Source organism: Strongylocentrotus purpuratus, unplaced genomic scaffold (genome assembly GCF_000002235.5).
Source record: "Strongylocentrotus purpuratus isolate Spur 01 unplaced genomic scaffold, Spur_5.0 spur5_scaffold_1, whole genome shotgun sequence".
NCBI lineage: Eukaryota > Metazoa > Echinodermata > Echinoidea > Camarodonta > Strongylocentrotidae > Strongylocentrotus > Strongylocentrotus purpuratus.
The window spans coordinates 13456562-13482521 of NW_022145594.1; the positions used below are offsets into that span (position 1 = coordinate 13456562).

Sequence of the window (25960 nt, forward strand, 5' to 3'; positions counted from 1 at the left end):
TGTGATAAGTCCTAGTAAACTCTTTGAAGTATGGAACATAAGACTTATTGTACGAAAGGCAGAGCACTTAATAGAATTATTTTTCTTTAGTATGGGAATCATACAGCCTTTTCACACACAGCTAAAATTCTATAAACATGATTAGTATAAACGTGTTTCGAACGTGTTTAAACTAATCACTAGCCTTCACACGCAGAAATTTCGTTGCGATCGTTAATAGTTTCGTGATTAACTACTGCTCGTAAAATGCGCAGTAGTGCCATTGCGCATTGAAGGTCATGTCATATCAATCAAAGCGCACGCTCCATCCAGTTTAAAGGGAAAGTCCACCCCCAAAATAAGTTTGTTTCGATAGAGGCAGAATAATAAGAAAATCAGGTGAGTGAAAGTTTGAGCAAATTCTGAATGAAAATAAGAAAGTTATGAATTATTGAAGTTGTGATCAATCAAATACAAATTGGCAACTCTGTGACTTATTATACGAGCTCTCCTTCATTTGCTTTGTGCATAATATTCCATAAAATCATGTTTTCTTCGTTATTGATGACGGAATATATATTTGTTCCTTGCAGGGGGAGTATAGAAACATATTTGCAATTATTATATTTAGGGTGCATGTATGGTTGAAATTTTTCTTGAGGGAAAATGAAAATTTTAGATTTTTTTAGTACTGAGCAAATGGAAGTTGAGCTCGCATGATACGTCATAGAGTTGCCAATTTGTGTTTGATTGATCACAACTTCAAAAATCCTAACTTCCTTATTTTTAATCGGAATTTGCTCAAACTTTCACTGACTTGTTTCTCTCATTTTTCTACTCCTATTAAAACTAACTTAATTTCAGGGTGGACTTTCCCTTTAAACACTTTTAAACACGAATTTCCTTTCACACACAAAATGTCAAGCTCTCTAGATACGAACTTCGTATCTGCAGCCTGCTTTTAGGACTTCGTATCTATCCCAACATCGTATAAACGATGTTCACACTGGGAAATTTTGTCTATAAACATGTTTAAAACTGTTGAGTGATTCTAATCATCTCTAGATACGATGGATTTTAGCTGTGTGTGAAAAGGCTGATAGTTGTCCTAAGAAAGTCTTCAGACCTTGTACCAGTTTCAAATATATTTTGACATAACGTCTCAATTTCTTTCATTGCTTCCACATTGAGATTTTTTAGAAGTTCAACTGGTGTGTCTTGTTCTTTTATGAAGATGATGCTTTTCAAAACTGCCAATACTTGTCAAAACTGTGACAACTTTTTCCTATGACCAAACAACCGGGACTACTAAACGACTGGTTACTTTGTTGCATATATTTTAGACAGGTCAACGGCGTTGCCATACCTCACAATAGGGGAAACAGTTACACACTTGTCTTTATCCCACGGAGGGAACACCAAGTTTCTATTCTTTAGTCCCAGCAATTTCCTTTCATTTGGTATCATCGGCATGAATCTGCTATACGCTTCGAGCACCTCGTCCGTCGACCACAGAACGCGACGTTCCTCAGTATTGTCGTTTCTTTCCAAATATAGAAGGTTGTCGCGAATATAGACCATCTTCCCATTCTCGTAAATCATAGCAAACATCCCTTCATCGAACATTTTCATTTTGGGGCGCGGAAGAGCATTAAAGACGTACGACATTGGTTCCTTGAAGTAGTCGAGATCACGATCTGTAGCGATATCCATCTCCGATATCAATCTCCAGTTAGTCGGGTGGGTGTGGTCCTCGAGAAGAGAGGAGTCGGAGTCACTTTTACGAATGACATGGAAGCGTTGCAGGTCGTTCCTACCAAGTTTGAATTTATACGTCAGAAAGGAGTCCTGGTACACCGGGCTCTCTTCCTCAAAGTCAAGCGGAATAGGATGAAACGTTGGATCCGATGCACCAACTTCTACCAGATGCCGCTGACCTTTGACCTCAACATCGTGAACTATGTTGGTCACGTGATATCGGTCGTGGCCCATGAACTTCCCTCCAATGAGATGAACGTTGTACCCCAAAACAGCTAGGAGTCTGTATGAAATGACAAAAATGCAAGAGAAGCGAGCGTTTAAATAAACAAGCATCGTTGTATACAGTACAAAAGTGTGACGTCATACTAGTCAAGTTATCAAGGTTGCTGGTTTGTATTAAACAATGTGGTTATCACACCAGCGCCAAACACTGAGTTTGCCCTAATGATCGAGGTGAACTTCATGCGCAGGCTCAGTTATTATTTTTTGGAGCTAGTAACCTGGACGATGAGCGAATACGACGTGGCGCTTCGGTACTCCGTTACTGCAACATTGATTACTAAAAATAAAAATTACTAAAAAATAATTTCCCTTTCATCAATATATAGTAATATCTTATAAATGCCCATCAAAATGATGGGGTCCGTTTTCCGTCGACAAATGCCCGTTTCCTATTCTCATGACTAACTGTTTTCATCCCCTGTGAGTGCCTCTTTTCTAATGTGTAAGAAGTGCCCCATTTTCACCTCTCATAATTACTCTTTGTACTTTGCCACATGCTCCTTATCTTTTCTGATAAGTGTCTAATTTTCTGCTATTAATTAAACGCGCCCTAGCTCATTTCAAGCGACTAAGAGCGATTTCCCCCAAATCTCGCTCGCTACGCTCGTACGCATCTATAGATGATATACTTATATTACTTATCAAAGGTCTTTTCAGTCTTCCGTTAAGAGAATGTGCTTACAACCCCATTAAGATTGGATGTTTTCCTCTATATAAGATGTAATTTTCGCACTACGACCTCACACATCTTACAATTTTTCCTCGCTCGCAAACAATTTTTTAGACAATCGAACCCAACTGCAAAGCGTCATGCTTTAAAGCAATGTCTTGTTTGGTGTATAAAGTGAAGCAAATATTGAAATCATCCCCGATAATTGTAATCACAATGTAGGGGTATATACCAATGTCTAACAATTTGTATATTTTCGCTTTGAGATTTCCCTTTGTAGGTGCCTTTTTTCTCCAGGAAGTGCCCTTTTTCTTGGTGCCCCCCCCCCCCCACTTTGGAAGTCGCTCGGCCGCCCCTGGTCTGAGGTTCAGTAATAGCAGCAGCAGTGTTTTTCCTTGTATTGTTTGCTGGCATGGTGGGGAGTGTTTGTTTACCTTTTTATGTGAAATATTATGAATAGCCTGGGCCTGCAGGCAAGAGGCAGGAATTTATCGTTGAATAGAAGGTGAGCTGTTGGTGTCAAAGGCTTTCTGGTTCAGGTTCAGGGCTAAATACATAAAGTCTGAATTGACTATTGTCACTGTCTATTAGGGTCGATGGTATCAATTGAAATTCTTTGGTCACTATAGCTGTACGTAGGAGTTCTCAATTCCAGCAGATCACGTATGTACTATTCGTACACATAGTTATGCACATGGGACATGCAGCTTCATGATCCAAAGAAGCCAATGCAGAGTTGAGATTAGGAAAATCAATTTTCAGTCAGTAATTCTCACTTCCCAGTGTACACATGGTCATCATACCGTTCCTACATTGACCTCAAGCTCATAAGAATGTTTTCAATAAAACACAAAGAAAAAAGAAAAAAGTTCATAGAAATGTTTTCAACTTGATGTTCAGTCTGATAACTCTTATTTCAGGCAATCATTTATGCACACTTCATCATCAGCATATGTTGTACTCGACCTACTGTTAGTACGAGTACACAAAGAAAAATGTACAAACGGACAACCCCCCCCCCCCCCCCCACACACACACACACACCCAAACACGCGCGCACACTACTTATACAAAAATTATAAGAAGCCATGTTTAATTTTGACATTTTACCAGATGCGAAAATCAGTCTGATACCAATTTTTCTCTTTTAACTTGTTCATGATCATGTTTTTTTACAGAGAACATGATCGCATAGACTTTCAAGAGATGAATTTCAGAGAAATAGGCACTGTTTGTAATGTAATCACCATACATTACTTTAAAGTGCCTTGTTACAAATAATTATATTTCAATACTGGGTATGCAAATTGTCTCCATTCCTTCAAAGTAGGAGAAGCCATAATATTTGTCCTACCGAACAACAAATGATATTATGTAGTCTGCATTCTGACTTTTGAAATACTTGTACATGTAAACTGATTTAAAATGGCAGCTGGATATAACAGTGCGTTGCTGAGTTAACTCGAATAAATTTGAATATACATATTCCAAATGGCTAATTTCAACACCCGAATTTTTTGCGCATTAATATCGTAATGGATTGCGTAATACGTCATTGTTTTCTGTCAACTCAACATCTATTTTACTGATTTGTCTATGAAGGTATATGTTGTATATTATGTGTATTGCAATACTATGTAACACGACGAATTTCCATTATTAAATGGACAATAAATATGGACCTTATGAACCTTCTGAACCTTATTGTCATGTTCGAAAAAATGTCAATAGGTACAGGCTATTGGATCTGCTCACCAATGTATTTCAATATATGTATGCTCGGACCTCCCCAGAGGCCCTTGATACTGACTATTTGAATCACCTGCTTAAATAATGAGATTTCAAATGGCAGAATCCACTATGGCGCATTAACTGTTGCTTTACCTGGCAAGCTTTAGAATTGTGAAGGGAAACCTTACTTAAAGTAGGATGCATAACATAAATAAACTGACCATTTCCTTCGGGGTTTTGTTTTATTATTAGCGATCGTGTAGCCTAGTATAGTAGCTACTATGACAAAATGAAAATTAATAAAACACGAAAATTCTTACCTATTTGTGAAGACGTTAAGCTCGTAGCATACCCCTCCTTGTCCTGCCAGCATTGTCTGCTTTATCTCGTCCCAGGAAGGAATTCTTCTCTCACTCAATGGTATTGCGTAAGTATTAGTGACATTCTGAAACGGTTGTCGAAAGTGTGATCTCAACGTGATTTCACGCAGAAGCCCGAAACGATCTCGGCTAAGCTTCGTGTCAGCCGAATCGATACCGAGTGTGTGGCGAAGATAGTGACATGCCTCATGCGATGTAAGCCGAAGTGAATCGAGGACAGGTGTTTGTGATGAACATTTCTGCCTATCCTTTTTGTGCGCCTTCTGATGAATTAATTTCGATATTGCAATAGACTTTATGCTTTTGTGACAGAACTTCATGGGATTTGATAGGATGTAACTGTGTGACATGCATTGTGACACCGGGTAACTTGACGAAGCAGTCACGATACATGGACGAAAACTTGATATTAATCCGCAGGAAAACATACTTTGTGAGTAGCCACTAACGTACACCCGACGTAAACTGAATTCCAATGTCCAATGGCACTCAATCTCTATATCCGTCTCACCAAATTGAAAACGTAGAATCTAGTGATAACAAAACCGGAGGCTCCGGGTGGATGGGGGGGGGGGGGGGGGGGGGGAGGGTGGGGGTAAATATCCCCCCAATATTTAACTAAGAGGGAATGGCCTATTCAATCATCCCAAACGTTATGCATATGTTTATGATAAAATGCTCACCGCAAAAGCTTTCATAAAGCATAAATCCCAACTATTAACAAGCAATGCTTGTATGATACACTCGACTTTTTAATATTTTCTTGGCCTGCATGGCTGGTTTTGTTTTTGTCCATACATACACAAAAATGCTTGAATAAGCATTTTGGCGATATAAATGCCCTATTTGGTATGCATTCTTAAATTGTGCTTTTGGTCATTGTTACCTCCGACCTAGTGCCTGGTTAAGTTGATTATGTAATGCGGGGTATTTTTTAGGGTGTAGCATTAATGAAGAAATGTTCAAATTTCGAGACCAAAAAAAAAATAATAATTAACCTCTTACCCCCCCCCCCCCCCACCCCCCCCCCCCCCTCGCTCCCCGCTTATGCAGCGGTCTGCTGAGTCGTTGCGATTTGTTGGGACCAAAACAAAGAGAAAACAAGTGTCCCCTTCCCCCCCCCCCCCCCCCCCCCCCCCCCCCCCCCCCACTCCCAAAGTCCCCCACCCCCCCCCCCCCCCCCCCCGCTTATTCAGATTATGGAAGCATAAAATGTAAAAATGTAAACATTGTTATTAATAAACAGAAATTGATACAAGACGGCCCCTCACCAAAAATCGTACGTTCCAAAGTGTGATCTTGGCTGACAGGTTGTAACTTGACTACACCTTATGTGCCCTTTAGACGCATACTTAAAATCGGATGCCTTAGGCAAGCCTCAGTTTTAATTTATAAATGATTGCTCGTTTTCTTCACATCTTGCTGTTAGATTGAAATGCTAGGTGTGTGTTATACTTAATGTTTTACAGCATGTTTTTAATAAGTTTATACCTCGCTTAGTTATGCGAACATTCGGAACTTTTTTTAAAACTCAGAATAGCAGCGGAAGTGGTGTGCATGAAAGAGGAGGCGGATATCCGAACTGCTATCACTGCAACATGGGTAAATTGCATTATTTCATTATACCTTGGTACCTTTCCGTAGTAGTTTATTTCTAAGGATTTTTACGCTTTACAAAGCTATCTAAATCAACACAAAATACTAATAAATGTTGTAGTAAATAATTGTTTCGAAAGCAATGTTTCAGTAATTATTGTAATAGTGTTCCGTTTCATGGTCTCACTGGTCTGGTTGTATTTATGAAGCCTAAATGTTCTATTCAGCGCCTGCTTCGCCCGTCCACAATCATTATAAAGCTTTAAAGGTACTATGTCCCTTTTGCAGCCAACCTCAAATGCTGCAGAACTTTGCAGGAATTATGAATATGTCATGTATGTCCTATCTGTGAAATTTAAACGTTAGCAGTGTCCTCATATTCAAATTATGCAAGGAAAACCGTTTACTTGCTAGACTTCACTGCCAGACACTATTGAGTGACTGACTGGCTTTTTTTCTTCTTTAGTAATAACATAATAACATACATGAAAAGAGTTGTAAAGGGTACATGAGTATTTTTTCTACATCAATAACCCACTTCTTGTGATGGCCAAGATTAAACTGATTGAATCTTTGGGCAGCATAAAACGTATGACCATTCGGTACAATTGTCTGAAAATCAAGACTATTACTTTTGGGCTCTATAGCCCTAAAGTCGATTTGACAACTAATAGTCGTTATTTTCCCACTTGAAGACATTTTCAAGCCCCACCTTTTTTAGGGAAGTTCTAAATTAGTATTATCTTTCAAATGCAGTTGGAATTTAACTTTTTCACTTTTTTTGGCCTGCAAATGGGACATAGTCCCTTTAAGAGGTTTCTCCCTTTGTCAATTTCAATTCAATTTGTCAATTTGATAATAGTTAGCCTGTAATTCCACAAATGTTACAAGTGCATACTACCTTTTTGTTGAAATGTACTTTAATACTTAAACTCTGATGAGCTTAGGATGCTGTACTCCTCTCTCTCTCTCTCTCTCTCTCTCTCTCTCTCTATCTATCTTTCTCTCTCTCTCTCTCTATTTCTCTCTAACTTCCCCCTCATCATCTAGCAAGTAAACGGGTTTCCTTGCATAGTTTGAAAATTAGGACACTGTTAACGTTTACATTTCACAGATAGGACATACATGACATATTCATAATTCCTGCAAAGTTGTACATAATTTGAGGTTGGCTTTAAAAGGGACATAGTACCTTTAACCATATTTTTTCATGTGCGTAAAACAACACGTTTTTCTTAAGTGTATATATCTTGGTTCAATTTTGTTTATACTATTGAATTTCATTGTAAATCAACCATTATGAGTTCCTAAACTAAATACTTGTTGATTTTTTTAAACCAAATAAATTAAATAATTAAATAAATAAATAAATAAAGGGACACTATTATTGTGTTGTCATATACCCCCTCAACAGCAATAAAGTATATACAAATAGTCGTAATGACAATCATTTACACAGTACGGAAACCTTTCACGGACAAGAAACTGCAAAACTACTTGTATTGCTTTATTTTTAGCGGTATTGATTTTATTTCCAAAACCTTCACCTGCTGTTTGTCCATTACCCTTTAGATTCCATCTTTACTTCCACTTAATTATAATTGCCTTTTCATTTGCAAATCGCAAACAGAATTCATCTATCTCCCAATGTTTTCAGTTTCAGAGTCCCCTTCTACCGTTCTCATGCTCACTGTCTGTCCCATGTATACGTTCATGATGAGGCGCCTTTCCATCCAGTCGTCTGTGATATATCTCAACACACCCAGTAGTTTAATATCACCGTTAACCATGTCGCTTTCTCCAAGTTCCCGTAAAACATAATTTTACTTTTTTCTGTACTTCTAGACTTCGTTCGCAAAGAGTTCTCATTACAGCAATATCGTCCCCAGTGCCGAGTCCAGCTCGAAACTCAAACTGATCATAGCCCTGGAAATTGTCTGATTTATTGATACTTCTTGTTGTGATAATTACTAGTAAACTCTTTGAAGCATGGAACATTAAACTTATTGTACTAGAGTCAGAGCACTTAGTAGCATTAATTTTCTTTAGTATAGGAATCATAGTCGTCCTAAGAAAGTCTTCAGACCTTTTATCAGTTTCATATATGTTTTTACATAAAGTATACAATACAATACAATTCGTTAAGATTATTTAAAAGTTCAACTGGTGTGTCATGTTCTTTCACATAGCAAATACTTGTCAAAACACCGGCACCTACTGTAAACGACTGGTTACTTTGTTGCATATATTTTAGACAGGTCAAACAGTTACACACTTGTCTTCGTCCCACGGAGGGAACACCAAGTTTCTATTTTTCAGTCCCAGCAATGTCTTTTCGTGTGGTATCATTGGCATGAATCTGCTATACGCTTCGAGCACCTCGTCCGTCGACCACAGAACGCGACGTTCGCCAGTATTGTCGTTTCTTTCCAAATAGAGATGGTTGTCGCGAATATAGACCATCTTCCCATTCTCGTAAATCATAGCAAACATCCCTTCATCGAACATTTTCAGTTTGGGGCGGGGTAGAGCATTAAAGACGTACGACATTGGTTCCTTGAAGTAGTCGAGATCACGATCTGTAGCGATATCCATCTCCGATATCAATCTCCAGTTAGTCGGGTGGGTGTGGTCCTCGAGAAGAGAGGAGTCGGAGTCACTTTCACCAATGACATGGAAGCGTTGCAGGTCGTTCCTGCCAAGTTTGAATCTATACGTCAGATAGGATTCCTGGTACACCGGGCTCTCTTCCTCAAAGTCAAGCGGAATAGGATGAAACGTTGGATCCGATGCACCAACTTCTACCAGATGCCGCTGACCTTTGACCTCAACATCGTGAACTATGTTGGTCACGTGATATCGGTCGTGGCCCATGAACCCCCCTCCAATGAGATGAACGTTGTACCCCAAAACAGCTAGGAGTCTGTATGAAATGACAAAAATGCAAGAGAAGCGAGCGTTTAAATAAACAAGCATCGTTGTATACAGTACAAAAGTGTGACGTCATACTAGTCAAGTTATCAAGGTTGCTGGTTTGTATTAAACAATGTGGTTACCACACCAGCACCAAACACTGAGTTTGCCCTAATTATTGAGGTGAAGCTCATGCGCATGCTCTGTTATAACTTGTTGGAGCCAGTAACCTGGACGACGAGCGAATATGACGTTGCGCTTCGGTACTTCATAACTGCAAAATTGATTACTAAAAATATGTACAATCAACAATTAACTCCTCAATTATTGATTTATCGATACAGACAAAACGCATTTAATAAAACCTCCGATAAATGCCCCTTTTTGTAACTAATGCTCATTTCCTGTATTACAAGTGCCCTTTTTTCATTCACATAAATGCACCTTTTCATATCTGGTCATTGCTTTATTTCAGATGCGATAAGTGTCGCTTTTCACCTCTGATAATTTCCCTTTCAACAATATATAGTATTATCTTATAAATGCCCTATCAAAATATGATGGGGGCCCCTTTTTCGTCGACAAATGCCCGTTTTCTATTCTCATGACTAACTGTTTTCATCTCTGGTGAGTGCCTCTTTTTGAATGTGTAAGAAGTGCCCCATTTTCACCTCTGATAATTAAACTTGGTACTTTGCCACATGCTCCTTATCTTTCCTGATGAGTGTCCCATTTCCCTGTCATCATTAAACGCGCCCTAGCTAATTTCAAGCGACTAAGAGCAATTTCCCCCAAGTCTCGCTCGCTACCCTCGCACGTATCTTTAGATGATATACGTATGTTACTTATCAAAGGTCTTTTCAGTCTGTTGTTATGAGCATGTGCCTATAACCCATTAGGATTGGATGTTTTCCTCTTTATAAGATGTTATTGTTCGAACTGCGACCTCACACATTTTACAATTTTTCCTCGCTCGCAAACAATTTGAACAATATGTCTGCATACATTTTTACATTTTTACATTTTTACATTTTACATTCCGCATTTTAAATTTTAAATTCTATGCTTCCATAATTACTTGTAACATCTTTTTAAAATGTACATTGAATAGTGATAAGGTTTTGTAGCAATCATGACATGGCAATTCAGATCAAATGGTGTTCAAGTTTGTAATTCATTTGCTTATTTCTCCCCAATTTACGAAAGTCGGGAAGGAGCTTACTTGTTTTGTTGTTTATTTTTTAAATACCCGACACTCCTTGACACAAGAGAGGTCCAGGGATGAGCGAGCAGACCGTTAGCTAGTGTATGGGAGTGTGAATGGGAGTGTGTATAAGAGTGTAAATGTGAGTGTTTATGAGAGTGTCCAAGGTACAGGAGTGAGAATAGGAGCGTGTATAGGAATGAGAGCGTGTATTGAAGAGCAAAGGGCCTGCTTGCTCATCCTTTGACCTACTCTTGTGTCACCTCACAAAATATATTTTATACGTGAATTAATTTGCCTGTTATTGCCTTAGTCATATTAGTTATGAACTTTGTTATGAATTTTGTTATATACTATATATTATACTTTGTGACAATGTCAACCACATTTGTATGTATTATAATTCATTGCCAATGTAAATTGTTCATAATTCAGCCATCTGGCTGCGAAGTGCAATCAATAAAACCTTTTCAATCTCAAATCTCAATCTCAAACCAAACTCCAAAGCATCATGCTTTTAAAGCAATGTCTTGTGTGGTGTATAAAGTGAAACAAATATTGAAATCAACCCCGATAATTTTAATCACAATGTAGGGGTATATACCAATGTCTAACAAATTGTATATTTTCGCTTTGAGATTTCCCTTGGTAGGTGCCTTTTTTCCAGAAAGTGCCCTTTTTTCTTGGTTCCCCCCCCCCCCCCCCCACTTTGGAAGACGTTCGGCCGCCTCTGGTCTGAGGTTCAGAAGTAGCAGCAGCAGTGTTTTCCCTTGTATTGTTTGCTGGCATGGTGGGGAGTATTTGTTTACCTTTTTATGTGAAATATTATGAATAGCCTGGGCCTGCAGGCAAGAGGAAGGTTTATCGGTGAATAGAAGGTGAGCCGTTGGTCAAAGGCTTTCTGGTTCAAGTTCAGGGCTCAATAGGTAAAGTCTGAATTGACTATTTCCACTGTCTAAATAGGGTCGATGGTATCAATTGAAATTCTTTGCTCACTATAGGCTGTACGTAGGAGTTCTCAATTCCAGCAGATCACTCATGTATACGTACACAGAGTTATGCATTTGGGACATGCAGCATCATGATCCAAAGAAGCCAATGCAGAGATGAGATCAGGAAAATCAATTTTCAGTCAGTAATTCTCACTTCCCAGTGTACACATGGTCATCAAACCGTTCCCACATTGTCCTCAAGTTCATATGAACGTTTTCAATAAAACACATAGAGAAAAAAGAAAAACTTCAAGTTGATGTTCAGTCTGATAACTCTTATTTCAGGCAAACATGTCTCCACACTTCATCAGCATATGTTGTACTCGACCTACTGTTGGTACGAGTACACAAAGAAAAATGCATACAAGGACACCCACCCCCCCCCCCCCCCCCCCACACACACACACACACCCAAACACGCGCGCACACTACTGACCCCGTTCTCATTCACTTCGTTGGAGCAGTCTAACTAAGACCCGTTCCTCAGGAACAGTTCTTAGGTGAGTGAGAACGTTCAAAGTGGTCCAGGAAGTGGAATTCTGGACCGCTCCAGAAGACCACCTCGGGAGGTGGTCTTCAGGAACGGGTCTTATGAAGAGCGGTTTGGACTGCTCTAACGTGCAATGTGAACGGAAGCGTACTTTGAACGGAAGTGAGCTAGTGACGTTGTTGTTGTTGTTGTTGTTGTTTGATATTATCGGCGTTTCATTCTTTTTTAGAATATCTACGCCTTACTTTTTTTTCCTTCTATTTATTTATACTATTTGTAAATTCATACTCTTCTCTTTTCTTTTTTTTTGATAATATAATCTCAGATCTACTGGTCCATGAAAAACCCCTCACCGCAATTGGCACCTTCATGCCAGACCGGCGCGGTACATTGCGCAATCTTCTCGGCCATCATTGGCCTAGGCAACTCTGGTGCCGGTGAGAGGATTCTGGGGTAGATCTCCAGAGTCTCTTGTTTGGGGTTTACCGTCCTCAATCCGTCTTTACTCTTTCTTACCTTTTCTCTTCTAGTATTTTTCCATTTTGTAAAACCTTATTTTTCTACCAAAGTATGTATCAACATCTTAGGGCATTTGGTTGCCGTGCGATATGTGCAACAAAAAAAAAAAAAAAAAAAAAACTATTAGGAACACTCAAAACGCCTCGTTCTACGAACGAAGCGGATCAGTGCTCTCTGGGTCGCACTTTCTGTTGATTTTAGGAGTTTCATTATTTCGTTTGGGCTCGTTATATCTCTTTCCATTATCAGCATTGCTCTTTCTATTGTATATTTCGGACATTCCATCAGATAGTGTGTTATTGTTTCAGGGGTGTTACAGTATTTACAATTTTTGTTAGCTTGGCCAGGTTGGGTTGTTTGGGATACCCATACGTTTGAGGGGTTTGCGTTTAGTCCTATGTTGCAAAGTCTGAGCCTGCGAATTATGACTTCGCAGTCTCTAAACAGGGTGCTCTCAAAGTTATGTTGAATTGTAGGTTTGAAAGGTCTTACGTTTGTTTTATTGTAATTTTGCCATTGTTCTTCCCAACTCTTGTATAGTTCTACTTTCAATACTGCTTTCATTTCAGACAAACATAACTTGTTATTTATTTGTATCTCTTCAGTTAGGGCTTGTTTTGCGAGAAGGTCCGCTATTTCGTTTCCCTGTATTCCACAGTGAGAGGGGATCCATTCTAGATTAGCCTTTAAACAAGGCCACTTGTCTGATAGACGCCGAGCGACTAAAACGAGACTAATCGCGAAAACCCAAGTGAACGCGAGAGCGAGGAGCCCATCCTAGTGGCCTTTATCAATCTGATTTGGATTTCTTATGTTAACCCTTGTTTCCGACTAGAATTCGCTCCAGAAAATGGAGCGTTCAATCAGCGAACGTATCCTCGCACGACGTCAGCATAGTAGTATCCATCACACACACACACACACACACACACGCACACACACACACACACAGTAAACTCTACGTAGTGCGAACATGGACCTACATGCTATGAACTATTACGTACGTGCTAAGACCACTGACCTCTACATGGAACGAATCACGAACGAAGCCAACTGGGAGATCGCCGTTCTGATTGGTCAATAAATTCCGTCACTCGGTCGCGCGTTCACTCCGGGTATCTAGACTCATCTCAGCCGCTTAGAGTCACGAGGCCTTGTCAAAAGGCTAATTCTAGATGGACTTGGATGCCTCTGTATGCGAGTCTTGTGTATATATACTTGAAGTCGTTTATGAAGTTATCTGACTTATCTCCTTTCATTGATTGCATTGAGAGGAGTGCGCTGAGGGAGTCTGTGAATATCGCTACCCCTGCGTGCAGGTTTAGTTGTTCAACCCATAATAGGGCAATTGTTATTGCTGCTAACTCTGCTCGGTAGCTTGAGGTATGGTCTGTAAGACGTTTTGATTGCCTTATTGAAAAATGTGGGACAAAAAAAGGACGCAGCTGCTGTGCCTGATGGGGATTTTGAGCCATCCGTATATATATATGAAGGCTGTTATCAGGTGGGCTGTATCTAATACAGACCACCTTATATTTTTGTTAAAATTGCCTTTATTTATTATCAGGTGGGCTGTATCTAATACAGACCGCCTTATATTTTTGTTAAAATTGCCTTTATTATTATTATCAGGTGGGCTGTATCTAATACAGACCACCTTATATTTTTGTTAAAATCGCCTTTATTATTATCAGGTGGGCTGTATCTAATACAGACCACCTTATATTTATATATATATATATATATGTATATATATATATATATATGAAGGCTGTTATTCCATTTTGATTTTATGAGTTCTATGCTTCTTAGTCTCATTTCATTCGGGTTATCATTTTTTCTTATTGATTCAGTTAGTTCTATGGATATTTGGGGAGTGTAGTTGTGCCAGGGGGGGGGGGGGGATGGAAGTTCTATTACTTTTTTCCGTAATTGACTCTATTATTTGTTCATTTTTTATTCTTAATCCAAAATGTTGTCTCACTTTTTTTATTCTTTAGCTTTTGAAATTGCCAACATGGTTGGATGTTTGGTTTTAATGGGTGGTTTGTCACACGAGAAAGATGGACGTGGTACTTTTCTGTCAGCATTTTCCTTCTTTAATAACCCAAGAGGGGGCTCGTCCATTTCCAACTGTAGGGCGGCGAGGGATGTACCGTGTAAAGCACCTGCACATATACGTAGGGACATGTATTGCATCGAGTTTAAAACTTTTTTGGAGCTTTCGCTTGCCGAGTCATATGCCTCGCACCCGTAATCTAGCATTGATCTTTAATATCAAAGATCGATATAGCATCAGTAATGTTTTTGTGTTACTTCCCCAACTTGTATGAGCGACGCTTTTCAGGATATTTTTTTTTTTCTACATCTGTTTCTGATATCTTGTATATTGGTATTCCATGTCAATTTTTTATCAAACGTGACGCCAAGAAATGTATGATTTGTTTGGAATCGTAGTTCTTTTTCTTTAAGTTTTATTACAAGGAGGTTTGTTCTGTTGCTATTGCTATTGCTGAAGAGCACCGGGGTACTTTTATTTTCAGAGAGATTAAAGCCCCTTTGCTCGAACCAAATGCGTAGGTTATTTAAGCAATTTTGAATTCTATTTACTATAAAATTAATGTTAGGTCCTGAAGTCCAAATGGCGCAATCATCTGCGTATACAGATATGGAGACTGAGGGGGTTTTTGGAATTTGACAGAGCATAAGGTTGAACAGTATTGGACTTATGGAACTACCTTGCGATAGACCGTTTTCTGTGTTGTTTATGTGCGACAGTGTATTTTCTATTTTTACCTGGAATGTTCTATTTCTTAGAGAATTGTTTATAAAGTTTAGTGTTTTACCTCGTATACCTATATCATAAAGATTTGATATCAATCCGTCTACCCAAAGTGTATCATAAGCTTTTTCTATGTCGAGAAAAATGGCGACTGTATGCTGTTTAATGGCTATGTTTTTTCTGTATTTCATTTTCTAAACTGATGATACTATCTGTAGCACTTCTATTCTTTCTAAATCCTATTTGGAATGAAGGGAGTATTTCCTGTTTTTCGATGAACCACTGTAGTCTTACATTCACGATTCCTTCCATGATTTTGATGAAACAAACTGTGAGTGCAATTGGTCTACGATGATACTTTATGGGGTTCGTTGTCAGGTTTTTTGATTGGGATAATAATTGAGTGTTTACATTGCCTTGGTATTTGCCCGGAGCTCCAAATTTGATTTATCAAATTTAGCATGGTCTGTTTTGCTGGTTTCGTGAGTTTTTGGTATATTAAATATTTAATCTTATCGTGTCCGGGGGTAGAGGAGGAATTTTGACGTTCGATTGCTGCTTCTAATTCTGATAGTGTGAATTTGTCGTTTAGAACTGAGGGAAAAAATTTTGGTTCTTTATTTTTAATTTTCTCTATATTATTTGCTACGTGAGTGTACAGTTGGGAGCTAGGGTCAACTTTGTGTTTAGTTACGTAAGTATAATCTTCAGCTATCTTATTGGCCTTTTCCTGATCGGTAATATATTCTATATCATTTTCTTTTAGTGTTGGTAAGCATTCTTTTTTTGGTATGATATTGTTGTATCTTTTTATCATTTTCCAAATTTCTGAGGTCGGAGTGAATCTATTAAGCCTGGAGCAGTATTTGTTCCAATGTTGTCTTTTTACTTCTCTTATTGTCTTCTGTGCAAGGGCTTTCTTATTTAGGTACTCGTAGAGATAATCTTTCGTCATGTATTTGATTGCTTTATTTTTGGCTTTGTTTCGTTCTTTAATTCTCTTTTGGCAGTCTTCATTCCATCATGGATTGTGTGGTTTATGGTTTTTTGTAACTGTTGGTATGGTTTCCTTCATAATTTTCTTTGTGACGTTTATGAATTCGTTGTAGTATTCTTCTGTGTTTTCATTTGGAGTTATATTGGATAGTTCTATGTCGCATAATTGTTCAAATGCTTTCCAGTCTGCTTTTTTGTAACTAAGATATGGTTCATTTCGTTTTGTATATTCTCTTTCATGTATTTCTTCTACAGGATGTAGATTGATTTGTATTTCTATAGGGAAGTGATCACTTCCTAACTTATCTTGCTTTACATTCCACTGACATCTATTAGCTATGGAGGGTGTTGCTAAGCATAGGTCTAGACAGGAGAATTTTCCCGTATGGTGATCCATTCTCGTACCTGATCCATCGTTTAGTAGTATAATATTTTTATTTTCTATAAATTCTTCTATGATGCGGCCATTTACATCGGTAGTGTTACTGCCCCATAATGAGTTATGGCTGTTAAAGTCTCCTAGGATTAGCAGGTACTTTGGGGTAGCATATTCGGGAATAATGGCCTCAAGGGTATCTATGTTTAATCGCTGACATGGATTGTAATAATTTACTACTGTCATGCAGGAAGTTTTGAGGTGCAGTTGAATAGTTTGCAATTCAATGGTATTATGGAGTGTTATATTTTTGAAATATACAGAGTTGTGTATGTAAATGGCGCATCCGCCTCTCACTCCGATTTTTCTGTTGCGTGGTATACATGTATAATTTGGTATTTGTAATATATTATTTTCTGTAAACCACGTTTCTTGAATGCACAATATATGCGTGACAGTAGCAATTGAACTAGTTCGTCCCCGTGCCCCCCTTGGAGACCTTGGGCATTCCATTGTAGTATGGATAGTGCCGCCATGAAAAGGAGAATTTTAATCATGTTCTCCATGGTGTTTCATTATTTCTAGCTCTTCAGGTAATATATTGAGACATGTTTGGGCTTTTACGAGAAATTTGTTCATCTTTTGTGTTTGTGGGATGTCTTGTTGCATTATTTCTATGACACGGACAAGAAACATTAGGAGATCCAGGGGGATGTGACTTCTCTTGGCTGTGGTAATGATGTTAGGTTTACCGTGACCACCGCTGTTGGAATGTTGCATTCTCCCCTGTTCTACAAATACGGAGGGGGTAACAAAACTTTCGCTTTGATTGGTTTCTATTTCAATGTATTGTGTAGAGTCTGTATTTGGTCTGCTTTGAGTGGGAATTGTTTTACTTTTTGTTTGTTTCTTTTCTTTGTTTGTGGGTACTTTACTGTTGCCGTTTGTGCTCGATTCCTTAGAGTTAGTTTTTTCCTCTACTTTTGTTGCCTCTTTACAATGTTTCGTGGCTTCGGCATAACTTAATTTCTTTTCCAAGCGGATTTTTTGGACAATTCTTGCGTTTTTGGCTTCGATGCATCATTTGAATGCTGCTGAGTGGTTTCCTTTGCAGTTAACATAAAAGGGATTAGATTTTCTGGGACATTGGTCGAAAGGGTGCTCTTCTCCACACCTGACGCATCTTTGCTTGCTATTGCATTGCGAAATTACATGTCCCATGCGTTGACATTTGAAACATCTGGGGACAGGGGGGGATGAATTCGTTTACTTTAAATTCCTGATAGAATAGTATGATTTGTTTTGGTATCGTTTTACTTTCAAAGGATAGGATGACTGCTTTGGTGGACATGTCGGTAGGGTTAGTGGTTTCGGTTGACGAACTGCTCTTGGTTTCAGGGTGGTTTTTCTTTATTTTCCTCGTGATTCTTTTAGCATTTGCGCACTTGTAGATTTTGAGCGCTTCTGTGATTTCTTCTTCTGTAATATCTGGATAAACACCTGTTATTACTCCTTTTACTGTTTTTGATCGTTCTTTTACCTTAAGTGGGATACCGCCTATTTCCAATATGTTTGAGATTGCCTTATGTTGTTTTATGTTCTGACATTTGATCAATAAACCGTTTTTGGATTCTTTTGACAAATTCTATTTTTGTGGGTCCTGCACATTTCTCTATTTCTTTGCTATTTTTATGGGGTTCACGTGTCCTAGGATTTTTGTTGATTCAATTGGGATGAGTAGTACTTTTAGTTCATCTTGGGTTGTGGAAGATTGATGTGGGTCGGCTCGGGCTTCTTGAAATATGGGGCTATCGCTATCCGACCCCGACTGTGCCTTTAAGCTTTTTATACTGTGGCTGTCTTCTCGTGGCCGAGCTCTCCTAGGGTGTTTCTTTGCATTTTTCTTTTCTACGGGGATGGAGCTATTATTGTATGCCTCCTCTTCTGTGTCACCTTCTATCTCTGATGAGAAATATCTTATGGGTTTAAGGGGGTTGTAGGCCGCCATATCAGGCGGCCTTCGGGAATGGGTGTTGCTCCCAAGTTAGTTATGTTGGTTAATGTAGCATACAGTGCAGTGCAGAAAAATGCCCGAAAATATTGCTTACCTCTTGCTGGCAATCCCAATACACAAAACAAATTCAAATACTATACGGAGTTAGGTCGGAAAAAGATAATTGGTTTCCTTTCACCGAGACCAATATGATATATTTGGCGCCAAATACAAAATTGAGCGTGGTTTCCGACAATCAGAGAAACAATTTTAATATATTCCACACATGAAATTCCGAAGAGTAGTATGGTGAATTCACAAAATGTATATTCCAAATAGACTTGGGCTGGCAATCCAAAAAGAAAATTGAGTAAATTTGGTGTCAGTTGAAGATTGAATTCAATTCAATTCGATCGAACACCGGAGCTCGAAGGAGGCACGTCCGAAGCAGACGCTGTCTCTATCATGCGAAACATGTAGTACGGTACATACGGTTTGTATTCCGCGCGCGAAAAAAATGACCTGCTGACCTGAGCTACCAGAGCAACATAGTGGTACGCTCATTTGGGCTAAAGGGGGCGCTATAGCCATATAAGAGCCGGGCTGGGTTGATTAATTGTACGATTATTAGTTTGACTTGGTATACACCTAAAAGTTAAATAGCATTAATTATGTTTCCAATAGTATGCCGGGAACGGGTAAACAACCCCTGGTTTTGAATTCTTGCATTAGATTAAAGTGTTCATTTCGAAAAGCACGTTGGAAATGAATTCCTGCATCAAGATGTACAGGTGTTCATTTCCAACAACAAGTTATAGACAATAGACTGTTTTGCCGGGGATGCGACATTCTCGCGAAGAGATAGACTCCTCCCATATTTGTCGGTGACTAGTTCAGATAACACTCATCTATTATGCTTTGTCATTGGTTATAATTAATTAAAGGTATAACTCCTCTCTTAATTGGTCGGATGACCTAAGGGTAATTTGATATATCCCGTCTTGTAATTGGTTGGCTCCGTAAGAGTCCTCCTGGTTGGCTGGCAATATCATGTAATATCTAAGCCTCATCGGGTGCCGCGGTATTTAAATGCGAGGTGCGGGATTTTGAAGTCAGTTTTAGTTGATATTATTTGAGAGTATATTATTTGAGAGTTTATTTCATTCCGTTAACATGTTTAGGATGTGCTGTAGTTACTGTCAATATGGCCGCCCAGCCTCTGAGAGAAGCAGTTTATTTACAATGTTTTTATAATAATAATACTTTTCGTTTGCAACGATTGGAGCTTCGGCTGATATATATATTTAATAAAGTGGACTTCAACTGTAATGCCGAGCTTCTTGTGTTTTCATTTATATTTGAACTTGTCATCTTCAACTCATTTACTGGCCCACCACAGTACATACGGTTTGTATTCCGCGCGCGAAAAAAATTGACCTGCTGACCTGAGCTACCATAGCAACAAGACCACTTTGACTCGTGGAGTGGTTTGAGCCATAAAAAAACTGCTCGGAGTGTGAACGCTCGCAAACCGTTCCTCAAGACCCGTTCCTCTGGAGCGGTCTAACTAAGACCACTTTCAAAGTGAGTGAGAACGGGGTCTTAGAAGCCATGTTTAATTTTGACATTCTACCATATGCGAAAATCAGTCTGATACATAATGTTCACTTTTGACTTGTTTACGATCGTTTTTTGGACAGAGAACATGATCACATATACTTTCGAGAAATCAACTTCGGAGAAATAGGCAATGTTTGTAATGTAATCATCATACATATCTGTGAAGTGCCTAGTTACGAATAAGTGTACTTTAATACGGGGTATGTAATTGTCTCCATTATTTGGTGTACGTGGGGGAAGCCATAATAATTTGTCCTACCTAGCAACAAATTTTATTATGTAGTCTGCATTCTGAACTTTGAAATACTTGTACATGTAAACTAATTTAAAATGACAGGTGGATATGATAGCTCGTTGCTAAGTAAACTCGAATGAATTTAAATATACATATTTAAAATGGCTAATTTCAACACCGGATGATTTTTCCCATTAATATCGTTATGGGATTGCGTAATACGTCTTTGTTTTCTGTCAACTCAAAAAATATTTTACTGATTTGTGTATGAATGTATAATGCTGTATATATGTTTCGCAATATCATGTAACACAGCGAATTTCAATTGTTAAATGGACAATAAATATGAACCTTTTAACCTTGTTGTCATGTTCGAAAAATGTCAATAGGTACAGGCTGTTGGTATTAGCATAACAATGTATTTCAATATATGTATGCTCTGACCTCTTCAGAGGCCCTTGATACTGACTATTTGGTTCACCTGGGCTGCGCCTCACAAAACCGTCATAAGTACAAGTTCGGCGACATCCCATTAAAATGCGTGTATTAAGTTTAACACGCGTTTCAATGGGATGTCGCTGAACTTGTACTTATGACGGTTTTATGAAACGCTGCTCTGCTTTACATACGGCGATTTTAAGCTCCATTTCCTTGCCTAGTATGTTTCACTCATTTTTGAGGCTATGTTAGATTCCCGAATATTTCATTATGTTCGATATTAACGAAGACATTAATTTGTTTGATATTGACTCTTTTGAATTAACCCCATTCGAATTTGATAACAGATTATGTTCAAAGTTCCCAAAAGCTTTTACGATTTCTCATATAAATATTAGATCTTTAAATAAGAATATTGATTATTGTATGAAGAATGCATCAAATCAAAATTTCATTTAATTGGATTGTCTGAAGTCTGGAATGTATCTTGTGCAGATATCCTTGGGATAGATGGTTATACTTTGGAAGTGAATTGCCGGGACCCTGGTTTACGGGGAGGAGGTGTTGGAGTCTATGTTCATTCTTCTTTGAAATATAAAATGTTAAAATATGATATTGACTTTGCTGAATCACTATGGCTTGAGGTTCAAATCGGTGATCGTTCCGTTGTTGTAGGTGTCATTTATAGAAAACCAAACACTGATATTTTCCAGTTTCAAGGGAGTTTATTGTCTGTGTTAGAAATGATTAAAGTTGATAAAAAGTTGTGTATTTTAATGGGTGATTTCAATATTGATTTGTATAATCCCAGCGTAAATGCTGAAATGTTAGTTACTTCTTTAGTGTGTTTGGGGATACATCAATTAATTAAGACCCTTACGAGGGTAACACCCATGTCAGGTTCCTTAATTGATCATATTTACACAAATATGGGTGCAGATCGCATATGTGCTGGTACAATTGTAACTGACGTTTCTGATCATTTCCCTATATTTGCTATTTTTGAAGATAGCTCAGTAAAATTACAACCACAAGGAGAAGTACGATATAGAAGTTATAAAAACTATGAGAAAGAACAGTTTTGGGATAGTCTACTCTTGGAATCCTGGGAAAATGTATATCAATGTACTGATGTTAATAAAGCATATGATATATTTGTACAATCATTCATAGGTATATGTGATCAATATGCTCCGATTGTTCATCGTCACTCTTCCAGGAGGAAAAATGATAAACCATGGCTGACAAGAGCTATTAAGAAGTCTATTAAAAAGAAACATAAATTGTATGGTAAAGTATTACAATCAAACTATAGTGAAGATAATTTGAAAAAAATATAGGACGTATAAAAATGTTTTAACTACAGTTTTGAGGAATGCGAAGAGGAAATATTATAGTGATGTATTTGAAATGTATAAAGGTGACACAGCGCAAACATGGAAGTCAATAAATAAGCTATTGAAGAGTGGAAACAGTAAAGTAAAAACGTCACATGTAGATAAGCTCTGTGTTGATGATAATGGTGGTAAGAAAGTTGTAACCTCAGGGAAAGAAATATCAGAAGGCTTTAATGAATTTTTTGTGAACATTGGGCCTAAACTTGCTAAATCTATTAATGGTAATGTTGACGATGTTATTACATTCAAAGGTTATCTTAGTGATGGAATAATTGACTCCATGTTTTGGGAACCAGTTACTCATTATGAGGTACGGGACTATTTATTAACTTTAAATGTAAAGAAAGCTTGCGGCTTTGATGATATTCCAGCCCGATTACTGAAGGATGCTGCTGAAGTAATTGCAAAACCACTATCTTATATTTATAATCAGTCATTATTGAACGGTGTGTTCCCAGATGCAATGAAAGTAGCCAAAGTTACACCAATTTTTAAAAAGGGAGATAGAAATGTCCCAGGCAATTACAGACCTATTTCAGTTTTGCCTCTTTTGGCCAAAATATTTGAGAAATTAGTAAACAGGAGGCTACTTGATTATTTTGAAAGAAATGATGTCTTGTATAAGCACCAGTATGGCTTTCGTAAACATTATAGTACTAAGTTGTCTTTAATTAATTTGGTTAATGATGTGCTTAAATCACTGGATAAGGGCAGTGTAACACTAGGTGTATTCCTAGATTTTCAGAAAGCTTTTGATACAATTGATCACGCAATATTGGCTGGAAAATTAGAACATTATGGAATAAGGGGCCTGCCTCTCCAGTGGTTTAAAGATTATCTTTGTAATAGATTTCAGTTTGTGAACTATGATGGACATAGCTCATTGAAGCAGATAATAACATGTGGTGTTCCTCAGGGTTCTGTGTTGGGACCTACACTGTTTTTGTTGTACATAAACGATTTACCAAACTCAACAAATTATTTTAATTTTAGACTTTTTGCCGATGATTCTAACTTGTTTCATACGTTTCCACCGAGACAGAATTCAATTGATATGGATAATATAGTTAATATGCATCTTGATAAGGTGACCATATGGTGTAAGGTAAATAAACTTACAGTCAATCTATTAAAGACTAATTATTTGTTAATAAGAGGGAGTAGGCAATCAGTAGTGACTCAAGGGGTGCTAAAAGTAGCAGAGACTGAAATAGCCCAGGTTGATGTTGCATCATTTGTAGGAATTTATATAGATCAACACTTGACGTGGAAACCTCATATCCAAAGGGTTAATAAGTTTATCAGGAAAAGGGTTGGTGTTTTATATAGATTAAGACAGTTTGTGCCAAGGCGTGTTTTGTTGTTACTGTATAAGACGTTAATCCAACCGCATATGACCTACGGAATTGAGGTTTGGGGAAGTAATTATGAAATGAACATGAAGTGTTTATTATTAAGCCAAAAGATGGCACTAAGAGTTATAACATTTAGTCCAATTAGGACTCATTCACAACCGATATTCCAGGAGCTAAAATTATTGAATGTGTATCAACTCCATAAATTATCTGTTTGTGTTTTTATGTATCAATTATTGAATGATAAATTGCCACAGTCTCTAATTCAGTACTGCTGTTTCATAGAGCAAAACTATGAGACTAGACAAAGAGAAAGTAAGAAGTTAAGTGTGCCTAAAGTAAGGACAACGCAAGGTAAATTTTCAATGTCATTCAGAGGCACACGCTATTGGAATGATCTACCCCTTTCTGTAAGGGAGAAAGCATCAGTGTCTTGCTTTCGAAGAACTCTTATATCACAAATGTTAATAGAATAGTTGTTTATAACTTAGAACCAAGGCTCTTGCCTTTTTGTAAATATTTTGTTATATAATTCTTCATCTTTTATTTAGTGTAAAATACCAAAGCTTTGTATATAAGCACAGAACACATTTACCCTAGATGTAGAATAGTTTGTAGCTTAGGTATGAATTCACTAGTTATTCATATTTATTCATTACATTCTCATTTATTGCTGTGATACTTATTGTGTGTTAGTGGTACTAGACACGATTAGCATTAAATGCTATTTTCTGGTCCCATTTATCCTTTCAATGTTAATTAATCATTCACATTTGATTGTTATATTGATGTACTTTTTGTTTTGGATAATAAACTTCAAACTCAAACTCAAACTCAAACACATAATGAGATTTCAAATGGCAGAATCTACTGTGGACTCATTTACTGTTGCAATATCTGGTAATAATCTGACAAGCTTTCGAATTGTGAAGGAAATTCTTTTTTTAAAGAAGTATGCATAACGTTAATAAACTGACCATTTCCTTCGGGGGTTTTGTTCAATTATTTGTGATCGTGTAGCTTAGTATAGTAGCTATTATGACAAAATGAAATTTAATAAAAACGAAATTTCTTACCTATTTGTGAAGACGTTAAGCTCATAGCATACCCCTCCTTGTCCTGCAAGCATAGACTGCTTTATCTCGTCCCAAGAAGGAATTCTTCTCTCACCTAATGGTATTGCATAAGTATTGGTGACATTCTGGAAAGGTTGTCGAAAGTGTGATCTCAACGTGATTTCCCGAAGAAGCCCGAAACGATCTCGGCTAAACTTCGTGTCAGCCGAATCGATACCGAGTGTGTGGCGAAGATAGTGAAATGCCTCCTGCGCTGTAAGCCGAAGTGAATCGAGAATAGGTGTTTGTGATGAACTTTCCAGCCTATCCTTTTTGTGCGCCTTCTGATGAATTAATTTCGACTTCATGGTTTTGTGACAGAACTTCATTGGATTTGCTAGGATGTAACGATGTGACATGCATTGTGACACCGGGTAACTTGACGAAGTAGTCACGATACATGGACGCAAACTTGATATTAATCCGCAGGCAAACATACTTTGTGAGTAGCCACTAGCGTACACCCGACGTAAACTGAATTTCAATGTCCAATGGCACTCAATCTCTATATCCGTCTCACCAAATTGAAAAAGTAGAATCTAGTGATAACAAAGGCGGAGATCCCGGGTGAATGGGGGAGGGGTTGGGGAGTGAATATCCCCCCACTTTTCGACCAAGGGGGCATGGCCTATGTAATCGTCCCCAATGTTATGCATATGTTTATGATAAAATGCTCGCCGCAAAGGCTTTTATATTGCATAAATCCTAACTATATTTGTTTGTTTTGTTTTTATTGTTTCACATTCCACAATATAACAGTTTACATATTATCAATAGGCCATTTTCGTAATGTAACCACATTTAATGCATAGGTCTTTGTAAATTGCCTCAATAAAAATTATTTCATTCACATGATAGGAATAATAGTATTTCAATAGTCAGAATGCAACTGCATATATCAAGTGTTGCTAGGTAGGTCAAGCTATAATGTTTGTCCAACCTGGCAACAACTTACTTATGCAGTTCGGATTCTGTCTATTGAAATACTATTATTCTTATCAGGTGAATGAAACAATTTGTATTAAGGCACTTCTCAAAGACTTATGCATTACATTTGGTTACATTACGAAAATGGCCTTTTGCTGTGGTAGAACATCCCTTCACTGTTATTATGTAAAAATGTGTAGACCAGGGCC

At 37.9% G+C, this 25960-nt stretch overlaps 2 protein-coding genes across 3 annotated transcripts; both read right to left on the minus strand.

Annotated features, from left to right (window-relative positions):
• Positions 1-1014: 1014 nt before the first annotated feature.
• On the minus strand, positions 1015-5244 carry LOC100888967. Its single transcript, XM_030977718.1, has 2 exons — positions 4744-5244; positions 1015-2020 (listed from the first exon to the last, which is right to left on the minus strand). Exons 1-2 carry the CDS (start codon positions 5229-5231, stop codon positions 1300-1302), a joined length of 1209 nt encoding a protein of 402 aa, XP_030833578.1. The 5' UTR covers positions 5232-5244; the 3' UTR covers positions 1015-1299.
• Positions 5245-7901: 2657 nt separating this feature from the next.
• On the minus strand, positions 7902-25287 carry LOC115920931. 2 transcript variants are annotated; one of them, XM_030977719.1, is made up of 2 exons: positions 18780-19232; positions 7902-9322 (listed from the first exon to the last, which is right to left on the minus strand). In XM_030977719.1, exon 2 carries the CDS (start codon positions 9271-9273, stop codon positions 8659-8661), a length of 615 nt encoding a protein of 204 aa, XP_030833579.1. In that variant the 5' UTR covers positions 9274-9322; positions 18780-19232; the 3' UTR covers positions 7902-8658. The 2 variants fall into 2 exon arrangements, 1 of the variants encoding a protein (XP_030833579.1); XR_004062617.1 differs by lacking the exon at positions 18780-19232 and adding an exon at positions 24786-25287 and having other exon boundaries at positions 9272-9322.
• Between the last annotated feature and the right edge of the window lie 673 nt (positions 25288-25960).

Bases quoted from the DNA above. Each gene is read 5' to 3' on its own strand.
- LOC100888967 (XM_030977718.1), bottom strand. From the start codon at position 5,231: ATGTTTTCCTGCGGATTAATATCAAGTTTTCGTCCATGTATCGTGACT. The intron at 2,021-4,743 runs GTAAGAATTTTC...CATTTCATACAG, and splicing joins CTTAACGTCTTCACAAATAG to ACTCCTAGCTGTTTTGGGGT.
- LOC115920931 (XM_030977719.1), bottom strand. From the start codon at position 9,273: ATGGGCCACGACCGATATCACGTGACCAACATAGTTCACGATGTTGAG.